This window comes from Canis aureus, chromosome 8 (assembly GCF_053574225.1).
Source record: "Canis aureus isolate CA01 chromosome 8, VMU_Caureus_v.1.0, whole genome shotgun sequence".
Classification (NCBI taxonomy): domain Eukaryota; kingdom Metazoa; phylum Chordata; class Mammalia; order Carnivora; family Canidae; genus Canis; species Canis aureus.
The window spans coordinates 66,323,228-66,336,840 of NC_135618.1; the positions used below are offsets into that span (position 1 = coordinate 66,323,228).

Consider the following 13,613-nt stretch of genomic DNA (forward strand, 5'->3'; position numbering starts at 1 on the left):
GTATAATTATCCACCCCTATAATTACCCCACTAGATTCCAGATTAACAGTTAGGGTTTCTTTTTTATTTGTATGCATTTTTCTCCCTAACTCAGTTAATTAAGATGTAAAAATTTATTACAAAAACATATAGAAAGTGCATTAAAACATTTCACATACCCTATCAGGGTCATTATAATGCAGAAGAAAGTTTTCAAGTCATTTAAAAATTAAATAGAAAAAGTGAAATTATCCACAAATTTGCTGTTATGAGTCTACATGTTGCTTTAAACATATAATTAACTAGTTTCATAATTCTTGATGCTATATATACATAGCATAATTACCCATTCACTGAATTAAAACTAATTCAAAACTATTTAAAGAAATCAGTGGGGGGAAAAAAAAAGAAATCAGTGGGACATTATAGTATAACTCAGCATAGTAATTCAAGTATCTGGGGAAATCACTGTAAAACTTATCAATGATTTTATTAACAAAGTGAGTTTAAAAAATTTTTAAATCTGTGGGGTGCCTGGGTGGCTCAGTCAGTGGAAAGTCTGACTCTTGATCTTGGCTCCAGTCTTGATCTCACAGCTTTGAGTTCTAGCCCCACACTGGGCTTTGCCATAAGCATGGAGCCCACTTAAAAGTTTAAAAAATTTTTTTCTTATATTAAATTGAATACTTTATTATATTTATTATTATTTAAGGTTTCAAAGTATGTTTCTATAGCATGTTTTACTAAAAATGTTATTATTTAAAGACATATCCATGTATGATAAAACATGTTTGTTTTCTACAATACACCAGCAGTTTGTCTTTTACCAATTATGCCATTAAGACCAATTACCTAATAAATACTATCATAAACTATTACAGATGATACTTACGCCGCATCTCATTAATGACAAACATCGGCTTGATAACATCCCCAGGATTACTGAGTGCCTGGGTGATATGTGCTTGCATTGTACACATCATACAAAATCCTTCTGCATGACCTGAAAGATAACAGACCATAATCCTCCAAATTAGCAAAATATGACTCCATACAGACATCACAGAATATTTTAAATAAGGGGCACACGTCTGAAGTGAAGTAACAGCAACAGCTACTGTGTGTCACACCTTCAGCTACATATTTTCATTCATTTTCATTTAATTCACCAACAAACCCAGGTGAGAAGTATATACTGGCTCAATTTTAGAGGAAACTGAGGCTCAGAGAGTTAAATTTTTGCCCAATGTCAAATTAAGTAGAAGATACATATTGGACTCAAATATTTTCTTCATATTCAAAGCCTGTAATCTTAACTACTCTTTATACTAGAAAAATAAGTTGTCTCTTATACCACCATTTGTCTAAAATAGTACAAAAATGTCACCATACAAGAGGCTGAAAGCCACTCTGCCAATATTCTGGTCTTGTTGGCCACATACAGGGTCTCTGTTGTATATTCTTCTTTTCTTTTCCTTTTTACAACTTTAAAAAAAAATGTGAAAACCATTCTTAGCTCATGACTAACTGGTTCTACTGGTATCCAGTGAGTAGAGGCCACAAATGCTGCTAAACATCCTATAAGAAGCCAAGGCCAGCCCCCACAACAAAGCATTATCTGGTTCTAAACATCAATAGTGCTGAGACTGAGAAACTCTGCCTTAAACTAAAGGATTCTCATAATCTGCCTAACAAAGCTTTAAAAGTCTTGAAAGGGGGATCCCTGGGTGGCGCAGCGGTTTAGCGCCTGCCTTTGGCCCAGGGCGCGATCCTGGAGACCCAGGATCGAATTCCACATCGGGCTCCCGGTGCATGGAGCCTGCTTCTCCCTCTGCCTATGTCTCTGCCTCTCTGCCTCTCTCTCTCTCTCTCTCTCTCTGTGACTATCATAAATAAATAAATAATAAAAAAAAGAAAAGTTGCTAAAATTAAAAAAAAAAGTCTTGAAAGGTTCAAATCATTTCCAACTGACTTAACTGTGTCCCAGAATAAAGCTCAAAAATATTTATAAGAATAATAATTTTTTTAAAAAAACCTCCAGCATCACAGAACATAAATAAAGTTCTAATCAAAGACCACAAGGCACGCAAAGATGCAAGAATGACATAACAAGGAGAAAATAAACAGAAACAGACCCAGAAATGGCAGATAATAAAATCAAAAGACAATGACATTAAAAAAGACATCATACATATAGTCACATGTTCAAGGAGTTAGAAAAGAGCACGAGCATGTTAGGGAGCCATGGAAATAGAGCCAAATGTACTTTATAGATGAAAAGTAGAATCTCTGAGATGAATAACATACCAGGAGAGATTAACAACTGATTAGACAGAAGGGGAGAAAGGATCAGTGAACCTGAAGATTTAACAGCAGAAATCATCCATAATGAAACACAGAAATCCCAAACAACAACAACAAACAGATAAGCTGATAATCAGTAAGCAGTGGGACTCCTTCCTGTTAGTTCCTAAATATACTTGTGATTGGGAGTCTAAAAGGACAGAACAAATAGCTCAGGAAATAATTACTGTCTACAGAGAGCATAAGGGAGATTTTTAGAGTGATTCTACAGTTTTGTGTCCTGAAGAGGTGGTAGTTTACATGAATCTATACCTGTGTTAAAATTCATAGAACTATACACCAGAAAAGGTTAATAGTGTTCTAACTACAGAAATAAGAGTCTTTTTTTTTTTCAATGACCAGAGTCACACAAATTTGAAACAGTACATTTACAGATCTGAGAACATCAACAAATCCCAAACAGAAGATGACAAAAGACAACCACACAAGGAACCACCCAGTCAGACTGCTGAGAACAGTAATAAAGAGAGCATCATAAAAGCAGTTCGTAGTAAAAACATGTACACAGAAACAAAAGTAAAATTGACAACAGACTTCCTGTCAGAAACAACACAAGACAGTGCAGTAACATCTGGGTATTAGGATAAAAATGTCAACAGAGTTCTATACCCCATGAAAACATCTTTCAAAAGCAAAGATGAGACAGACTCTCACTTCAGAGAAGATGGAATAGAAGTTCCTTTCCCTCCTCCCTCCATAAGTACACAAGTCCTGGACACTGGATGTAAAGTAAACAGAAGAAAGCCATGAGAGAGAGGAAAAGACAAGCTAGTGACTCTGGAACCCCAGGAATGACACTGTGGTATGTTCCCTAGGTTTTCTCTGTGCCTCCTATAGTCCAGGGCTGAAGAGGCCAGCAACCTGGAAACACCAACAAATAGAACAAAGCCCCAGTAAAAGCCTGCTTTCTTCTACCAAAAGACCAGGAAGTGAGACAGTGAACTTTTAAATAGTAATTCTCTACTCTAACCACAACCACAGAAAAACTACGACCCCCGACCCCTAGACCAGCAAAGGCCAAGTCCATAGGCTAAACTTCCACTTGCCAGGCTGTAATGAGGCATCCCAACTCACCCACTGGAACAATGTTAGAGAAGATGGATTAGGAGCTGGACCTTTCATCCACACTGGGTGATTACAAACCACACCAAATCCCACAGCATAGATCAAGTTAGGAGCCTAGACTTCTATCCTCCTCCCCCGGTAGTAAAGAAGACTCCCTCTAATTGTCCACTGGAGTAGTTTCAGAATCAGGACTTTCATCATCACCCAGTAGTGCAAAGCCACTGTGGTGTCAATGGAAACCAGACGGGGAGCAGGACTGAGGAATTCCAAACTCCCTGTCCCATATACCATGAGTGTCAATGGAACAGGGAAGCTGGATTTCTATTTCACTCTAATACAACTTCTTTTGCCAGAGTGGTATCATAGAAAGCCAGCTGAAAAAATCATTAGATAAGATCCACATAAAATTTCTAATGCAAAAATGTCCAGGTTTCAGCTGAAAATCACTCATCATACCAAGAACCAAGAATTTCTCAACCTGGTGAAAAAAGACAATAAAAAGAGGCCAACACTGATGTGAGAGATGTTAGAATTATCTAACAAAGGTTTTAAAGGAGCCATGATAAAAATGGTTCAACAAATAATTATGAACACACTAGAAACAAATAAAAAATATAGACTCAACAAAGAAATAGGAAACATAAAAAAACCAAATTGAAACTTGAGAAATGAAAAATACAATAACAAAATAAGCTTAGTAGGTAAGCTAGACAGAAGAATGAAGATCACAGAAGAAAGAAGCAGTAAATATGAAGACAGAACAATAGAAATTATCTACTCTGGATAACAGAAAACAGACTGAGGGAAAAATGAACAGGACATTAGGGACCTGTGGGACTCTAACAAAACATCTAGCACACATGTCATCAGATTCCCAGAAAGAGAGGAGAGACGAGGCTGCACTCAAAAAATATTACAAGAAATGTAACCTGAAAATTTCACAAATTTGGTTAAAGAAGTCTCTATAGATTCAAGAAGCTGAGCAAGCTCCAACAGGGGAAAAGGAAATCTATGCCAAAATATATCCAAATTAACCTCCTGAAAACAAAAGGCAGAATCTTGAAAGCAGTGAAAGAAAAAAATACCTTACCTATAAAAGTGTGTGTATAAAATAAACAAAAGAAAAATGACTGAAGATTTCAGATAAAAAACCATAGAGGCCAGAGGAAGTGCCAAACCAATTTTTAAGGTCTGAAAGAAAAAGACTGTCAACCCAGAATCCTACGTACAGTGGAAACACTTTTCAGGAATGAAGGCAAAATCAAGACATTCTCAGATGAAGCAAAACTAAGAAAATTTGTCACCAGCTGACATACCCTAAAAGAATGACTAAGAGAAGTTCTCTCAACAAAAACAAAATGATTTGAAAAAAGAAAAGAAAGAAAGAAACCCTACAACATCTAAAAGGAAGAAAAGAGGCACCTGGTTGGCTCAGTTGGTTGTGATCTGACTCAGAGGCATCTGACTCTTGGTTTTGGCTCAGGTTGTGATCTCAGAGTCCTGGGATGGAGCCTGTGTCAAACTTCATACTCAGCATGGAGTCTGCTCATCTCTTTCCCTCCCCCCACTTGTCTCTCTCTCCGTAAAATAAGTAAATAAAACCTTAAAAAACCCCACAAAGGACAGACTTAAGTCCTGATCTGTCAATAAACTTAAATGTAAATGTTCTTAAATACACCAATTAAAAAACCCAGATTAGCAACAGTAGATTGAAAAACATGACTGAGGGACGCCTGGGCGGCTCAGTGGCTGAGCGTCTGCCTTTGGCTCAGGGCATGATCCTGTGTCTGGGGATCGAGTTCCGCATCAGGCTCCCTGTGAGAGCCTGCTTCTCCCTCTATGTCTCTGCTTCTCTATGTCTCTTATGAATAAATAAAATCCTTAAAAAAAAAAAAAAAAAAAAAAAAACCTGACTTAGGGATCCCTGGGTGGCTCGGCGGTTTAGCGCCTGCCTTCGGCCCAGGGTATAATCCTGGGGTCCCGGAATCGAGTCCCGCTTCAGGCTCCCTGCATGGGGCCTGCTTCTCCCTCTGCCTGTGTCTCTGCCACTCTCTCTCTGTGTCTCTCATGAATAAATAAATAAAATCTTAAAAAAAAAAAAAAACATGGCTCAACCATATGATATCTACAAGAAACTCAGGGCAAATGTAACAATGTAGGCAGGCCAAAGGAAAAAGGATGAAAAAAGATATGCCATGCAAAACATAATTAATGTTTATTAATTCAAAGAAAGTAAAAAACAGCTATATTAATAGCAGATAAAGCAGACTTCAGAGCAAAGAAAGCTACCAGAGAATGGACATTATAAAAATTCCATCCATTTAGCAATCCTAAATGTATTTGTACCAAGCAACAAAGCTGCAACATACAAGGACCAAATTCTGATAGAACTGAAAACAGATATAAAGAAATCTGAAAACAGATATAAAGAAATCCACAACTACAGCTGGAAACCTCAACATCCTTCTGTAAATAAATGATTGAAATAGAAAATCAGCAAGGATACAGAACTCGGCAGTATCATCAGCCAATGGGATATGGTCAGTTTATAGAACCCTTCACACAAAAGCAGAACACAAATTCATTCCAAGCATTCATGGAACATACACCAAGACAGGCCATATCCTGGGCCACAAAACAAACCTCAAAATATTTAAGAGAATTGAAATAATAAAAGATATGTTTTCTACCACATTGGAATCATACTAGAGATTAGAAATAAGAAAACCAATAAACATCTGGAAACTAAATAACACGCTTCTATATAATCCACGGATCAAAGAACAGACTCATGGGAAATTTTTAAATGCACCGAACTGAATGAAAATGAAAAAAACAACATATCAAAAATTTGAACACACAAAAAAGCAGCACTGAAAGAAAAATTTATAGCAACTACCAGTATTAGAAACAAAACCAAGGATAACAATACAGACCCTGCAGATATCAAAAATTAAATTTGTAATTTAAAAACTCATTAAAAGGAAATCTCCATGCCAATATAGTTTCACTGATAAATTCTACCAAATGTTTAAATAAGAATTTACATCAATTCTCCACAATCTCTTCAAAAGTACAGAAAAATATCCCCAATTCATTTTGTAAAGTTAGTATTACCCTGACACCAAACCAAATAAAAATGGTACAAAAGCAGAAAATTGCAGACCAATATCTCTCATGAATAGATACATAAAAACAATGAAATATTACAAATAAAATTCAACAAAATATAAAAATAACTACAGATCAGAAGAGAGAAGGGCAGCCAAGTAGGAGGACTCTAGGTTCTCCTCATCCCCATAAATACAAGACAACTATCAAATCATCCTAAATATCCTATAATCAATCTGAGGATGGCAGAACAAACTCCACAACTGAAGGGGGAGAAGAAGCCAAATGAAGAAGGCAGGAAGTACAGAGACCCAGGCATGAAGTGCAAAGACCCAGATTGGAAGAGAAAATGCGGCAACTGCTGTGGGGAGGGAGCTGTAGTGTCAAAGAAGGGTGAGAGACAAATTAGCACACGGGACAGTGTGTGGGGAAGACAAATTCCCAGAGCAACTGGCTTGGAAAGCAAAAGGGTCCAAATTTCATGAGTTCTTACAACCAAGGGCACTTAAACCCTGGAGTTTTAAAGGTCAGAGTGCTTGGCTCTGGTAGAGCTCCAAAGACACCAGTGGGGCTCTTGGAGAAAAGACAGGGCAAACAGCCATCTGAAGAAGGCCTGGGGCACACAGCAGGGAGATTAGTTGCTCACCTCGAAGCACGGCCCAGAGAAACTGTTCAGGGAGAGACCCCCTAAGGAATGAAGGAACTGGCCAGCACCACTGTCCTCTTTGACCCTCAGCATAAACACAGAGACACTTGTGGGAATCAGTGCAGCACCCACACTACCTAACTTGCTTACTTACACCAAGCTGCCTTGTGCTCTGGAAGAACCACCCTTCCCAGTTACAATTCCCTCAGTCCCAGTGTGGCAGGTCCCTCTCCTCAGAAGACCAGCACAAACTCCTGCCACCACGTCTTCTCACCAGGGTGTTTTGTGAGACCTTGGTTCCAGGTGGCAGCAGTAACACATCTCATTTTACTAGCAGACCAGAGCACATATAGTAAAAAAAAGTTGTCACATTCAAGCCAGGGACCAAACACTGCCCACAATAGGCAAAGAGAGTCTCTGCAGACAACTGGATGAAAGATAAAGTGACCAAAATACAACAGCAGAATGAACATAGCACACACTGGAGACATCCCAGAAGTGCCAGGCCTTTGGGGAACAGGGGATATTACACTGCTGGGCACTACAGGAACTCTCTCTCTTTTGTTAAAGATTTTATTTATTTGAGAGAGAATGTGCATGCATGAGAGAGAGCGCAGGTACAGTGGGATGAGGGATGGAGGGAGAAGCAGACTCCCCACTAAGTAGTGAGCCTGCCAGCCAGGTGCCCCCAGAACCTCTTCTTCATAAGGCCACTACTTTCAAGAACCAGGAGCCATGGTAACTTTCCTAACACAAAGAAACAGGCACAGAGACTTAGACTAAATGAGAAGACACAGAGATCTAAGCAAAAACAGTTATAAGTAACATGACTGATGGAGAATTTAAAGCAATTATCATAAAGATACTCACTGGATTTCAGAAAAGACATCAGTGAGACCATTAACACAGAGATAAGGGATATAACACAGCAGAGATAAAGGACTCAATAAACAAAATGAGAAACATGCTTGATGGAATGAACAGGCTGGAAAAAGCAGGGGAACAAATTAATGGCCTGGAAGAAGAGTAATGGAAAGTAATCAAGCTAAACAAAAGACAGAGAAAAGAATTATGCAAGATGAGAACAGACTTAGGGAACTCAGTAACTACATCAAACATAATAATGTTTATATTGCAGAGATTCCAGAAGAAGAAGAGAAAAGGGGGCAGAGAATTTATTTGAATAATAACTGAACAGTTCCTTAACCTGGGGAAGGAAAAAGATATCCAGATTCAGAGGCACAGAGAACCCCCCCCCAAAAAAAACCAACAAAAGCAGATATACACCAAAACATACTGTTATTAAAATGACAAAATATAGTAATAAAGAATAACTATTAAAAGCAACAAGACAGAAGAAGACAGTTACATACAAAAGAAACCCCTATAAGGCTATCAGATTTTTCAGCAGAAATTTTCTAAGACAGAAAGAAGTGGCATAATATATTTAAAGTATATATTTCTGAATGGGAAAAACCTGCAGCCGAGAATACTCTATCCAGCAAGGCTATCATTCAGAATGGAAGGAGAGAAAGAGTTCCCCAGATAAACAAAAACTAAAGGAGTTTGTGGGCACTAAACCAGTCCTGCAAGAAATATTAAATGGGACTCTTTGAGTGGAAAGACCAAAAATGATTATATGAAGGTAGGAAAAAGCAGTAAAAATGAGTAATTCTGCAAAAATCAGCCAAGAAACAAAACAAAAGGATGTAAAATATGACACCACATACCTAAAACATGGGGAGGAGTAAAGAACAGGTTAAAACTTAATCACCCACTTCATATATTAGACTGCTACATGTAGATGTTACATATAAATCTAATGATAACTACAAATCAAAAACCACTAATAATTTTGCCAAGAATAAAGACAAAAATCCAAATATATCATTAAAGAACACCAGCAAACCAAGAAAAAAGACAAGAATCAGAGAAAATCTTCAAAAACAACCACAAAACAAATGGGCAGCCCAGGTGGCTCAGCGGTTTAGCGCCGCCTTCAGCCCACATCGGGCTCCCTGCATGGAGCCTGCTCCTCCCTCTGCCTGTGTCTCTGTCTCTGTCTCTCTCTCTCTGTGTCTCTCATAAATAAAATCTTTAAAAAAACAAACAAAAAAAACCCCACAAAACAAGTAATAACATGAGTAATAAAATCAACACATACCTATCAATAATTACTTTGAATGTAAATGAACTAAATACTTCAATCAAAAGACACAGGGTGACATAATGGATAAAAAACCAAGATCCACCTATATGCTGCCTACAAAAAAACTCATTTTACTATTTTTTGTTAAAGATTTTATTTATTTATTCATGAAAGACACAGAGAGAGGCAGAGACATAAGCAGAGGGAGAAGCAGGCTCCCTGTAAGGAGACTGATGCAGGACTCAGTCTCAGGATCCTGGGATCATGACCTGAGCCAAAGGCAGATACTCAACCACTGAGCCACCCAGGTGTGTCAAAAGACCCATTTTAGACCTAAAGACACCTGCAAATTAGGAAAAATATTCATCATGCAAATGGATGTCAAAAGAAAGCCTGAGTAGCAATATTTATATGAGACAAAATGGATGTTAAAACAAGGACTGTAAAAAGAGAAAAAGAAGCACACTATATAATAATAAAAGGGACAATCCACAAGAAGATATAGCAATTGTAATTATTTATGCACCCAACATGGGACCACCTAAATAAATAAAACAGTTAATAACATAAAGGAACGGATAACAATGCAGTAATAGTAGGAGACTTTAACATCCTACTTACATCAACAAACAGGTCTTTTAAACAGAATGTCAAGAAGGAAACAATGTCTTTGAATGACACACTGGATCAAATGGATTTAATGAATATATTCAGAACATTCCTTCCTGAACAGCAGAATACACATGCAATAATCTCCAGAACAGATCACATATTAGCCCACAAAACAAGCTTCAACAAATTTAAAAAGACAAAAGTTGGGACACCTGGATGGCTCACTGGTTGGGCAAAGTTGGGACACCTGGGTGGCTCACTGGTTAGGCATCTGCCTTTGGCTCAGGGTGTGATCCCGGAGTCCCGGGATCGAGTCCCACATCGGGCTCCCTGTGAGAGGCCTGCTTCTCTCTCTCATGAGTAAATAAAATCTTAAAAAAAAAAAAAAAAAAAAGACCAGTCATACCATGCATCTTTTCTGACCACAACGCTATGAAATTAGAAGTCAATCACAGGATAAAATCTGAAAAGCCCACAAATACATGAATGCTAAATGACATGCTACTAAAAATGAATGGGTCACCAAGGAAATAAAAGAAAAAAATCAAACATACATGTAAACAAATGAAAATGAAAACACAACAGTTTAAAAGCTCTGGGATACAGCGAAAACAGTTTTAAGAGGGAAGATTATAGGAATACAGACCTACTTCAAGAAGCAAGAAAAATCTCAAATAATCTACTCTTGGGCACCTAAGGAGCTAGAAAAAGAACCACCACCAAAACCTAAAACCAGCAGAAGGAAGGAAATAATATAAATCAGAACAGAAATAAATTATATAGAAACTAAAAAATAATACAACAGATCAATGAAACCAAGAGCTGGTTCTTTGAAAAAAACCAAAACTGGGCAGCCTGGGGGGCTCAGCGGTTTAGCACCACCTTCAGCCCAGAGCGTGATCCTGGAAACACGGGATCAGGTCCCATGTCAGGCTACCTGCGTGGAGCCTGCTTCTCCCTCTGCCTGTGTCTCTGCCTCTTTCTCCCTCTCTCTGTCTCTCATGAATAAATAAATAAAATCTTAAAAAAAAAAAAAAAGAAAAATTAAAACTGATAAACCTGTAGCCAGACTTATCATGAAAAAAAGAGAAAGGACTCAAATAAATAAAATGAAAATGACAGAGGAGAAATAACAACAAACACCACAGAAATATAAACAATCATAAGAGAATGTCATGAAAAACTATTTGCCAACAAGCTGGACAACCTAGAAGAAACAGATTAAGTTCCTAGAAATACAGAACTTCCCAAAACTGAATCAAGAAAAAATAGAAAAATTTGAACAGATATATTACCAGCAAAGAAATTGAATCAACAATCAAAAAACTCCCAACAAACAAAAGTCCAGGACCATCAGATGGCTTCACAGGCAAATTATACCAAGCTTTTTTTTTTTTTTTTTTTTAAGATTTTATTTATTCATGAGAGACACAGAGAAAGAGGCAGAGACACAGGCAGAGGGAGAAGCAGGCTCCATGCAGGGAGCCCGACGTAGGACTCGATCCCAGGACTCCAGGATCACACCCGGGGCCAAAGGCAGGTGCTAAATTGCTGAGCCACCCAGGGATTCCCTATACCAAACATTTAAAGAAGAGTTAATACCTATTCTTTTCAAACTATTCCAAAAAACAGACGGATAAAGAATGAAGTTGGAAGTTTTCCTTCCATGAGGCCAGCATTATCCTGATACTAAAACCAGATAAAGACACCACTAAAAAAGAAATGACAGGCCAGTATCTCTAATGAACACAGATGCAAAACTCTTCAACACAATACTAGCAAACTAAATCCAATAATACATTAAAAGACTCTTTCACCACAGTCAAGTGGGATTTATTCCTGAGTTATAAGGGTAGTTCAATATTCACAAATCAATCAACCTGATACATCACATCCATAGGAGAAAGGAAAAGAACTATTTGATTTCAACAGATGCAGAAAAAGCATTTGACAAAGTAAAACATCCTTTCATGATAAACACCTTGATGAAGTAGGTTTAGAGGGAACATAGCTCAACATAATAGAAGCCATGTATGAAAACCCCACAGTTAATATCATCTTTAATGGGAAAAAAAACAGAGTTTTTTCTCTAGGGTCAGGAACAAGATAGGGATATCCACTCTCAACACTGTTATTCAACATAGTACTGGAACTCCTAGCTACAGCAATCAAACAACAAAAAGAAATAAAAGGCATCCAAATCAGTAAGGAAAAAGTAAAACATTCACTATTTGCAGATGACATATTATATGTAGAAGACCCAAAAGACTCCACCAAAAAACTGCTATAACTGATACATGAATTCAGTAAAGTTGCAGGATACAAAATCAGTCTACAGAATCATGCTGCATTTCTATACCCAAGTAACAAAGCAGCAGAAACAGAAATTAAGAAAACAAATCCATTTACAACTGCACCGAAAATAGTAAGACATCTAGCTAAAGAAGTAGAAGACCTGTACTCTAGGGTGCCTGGGTGGCTCAGGTTAAGTATCTGCCTTCGGTTCAGGTCATGATCCCAGGGTCCTGGGATCAAGCCCCGCATTGGGCTCCCTGCTCAGCGGGGCTTCTCCTTCTCCTGCTCGCCCTGCAGTTCTCCTTCTCCTGCTCCCCCTCCTGTTCTCTCCCTCCCCCCCTCAAAAAAATAAATCTTAAAAAAAAAAAAAAAAAAAAGACCTGTACTCTGACTGAAAACTGCAAAACATTGTTGAAAGACCTTGAAGAGGACACAAAGAGATGGGAAGGCATTCTATGCTCATGGACTGAAGCAAATATTGTTCAAATGTCTATATTATGCAAAGCAATTTACACATTTAATGCAATCCCTATTAAAATACCAACAGCATTTTTCACAGAATTAGAACAAACAATCCTAAAATTTGTATGGAACCACAAAAGGCCCAGAATAGCCAAAGCTATCTTAAAAACAGTATGGTACTGACACAAGAACAGACACACAGGACAGAATAGAAAACCCAGAAACAAACCCACAACTATATGATCAATTAATCTTTGACAAAGCAGGAGAATGGGAGAAAGATGGTCTCTTCAACAAATGGTGTTAGGAAAACACAACTAACTGCAACATGCAAAAGAATGAAACTGGACCACTCTCTTACACCAGATACAATAATAAATTCAAAATGTATTAAAGACCTAAAAATGAATCCTGAAATCATAAAAATCCTAGAAGAGAGCACAGGTAGTAATTTCTCTGACATTGGCTATAACAACTTTTTTCTAGATAGGTCCCCTGAGGCAAGGGAAACAAAAGCAAAAATAAACTATTGGGATTAATCAAAATAAAAAGCTTCTGCACAGTGAAGGAAACAATCAACAAAACTAAAAGGCAACCCACTGGATGGGAGAAGATATTTGCAAATGACATAGTCAATAAAGGGCTAGAATCCAAAACATATAAAGAACTTATAAAACTCAAACACTCAAAAAATAAATAATGCAATTAAAAGATGGGCAGAAGACATGAACACACATTTCTCCAAAGACCTACAGATAAGCCAACAGATACATGAAAAGATGCTCATCCTCACTTACCATCAGGGAAATGCAAATCAAATCTACAATTAGATATCACCTCACACCTATCAGAATGACTAAAATCAACAATGCAAGAAACAAGTGTTGGCAAGGATAAGGAGAAAAAGGAACCCTCTTGCACTATTGGTGG

At 37.7% G+C, this 13,613-nt stretch overlaps 1 protein-coding gene across 3 annotated transcripts in view; it reads right to left on the reverse strand.

The window, feature by feature from the left end:
- The window catches only part of USP42 (ubiquitin specific peptidase 42), a 71,605-nt gene that overhangs the window by 19,174 nt on the left and 38,818 nt on the right, over positions 1-13,613 (reverse strand). For all 3 annotated transcript variants that reach the window (XM_077907751.1, XM_077907750.1, XM_077907752.1), the window contains one exon: positions 872-982. In XM_077907751.1, coding sequence (XP_077763877.1) covers positions 872-982 — 111 coding nt within the window. The remainder of the gene's footprint in view (positions 1-871; positions 983-13,613) is intronic.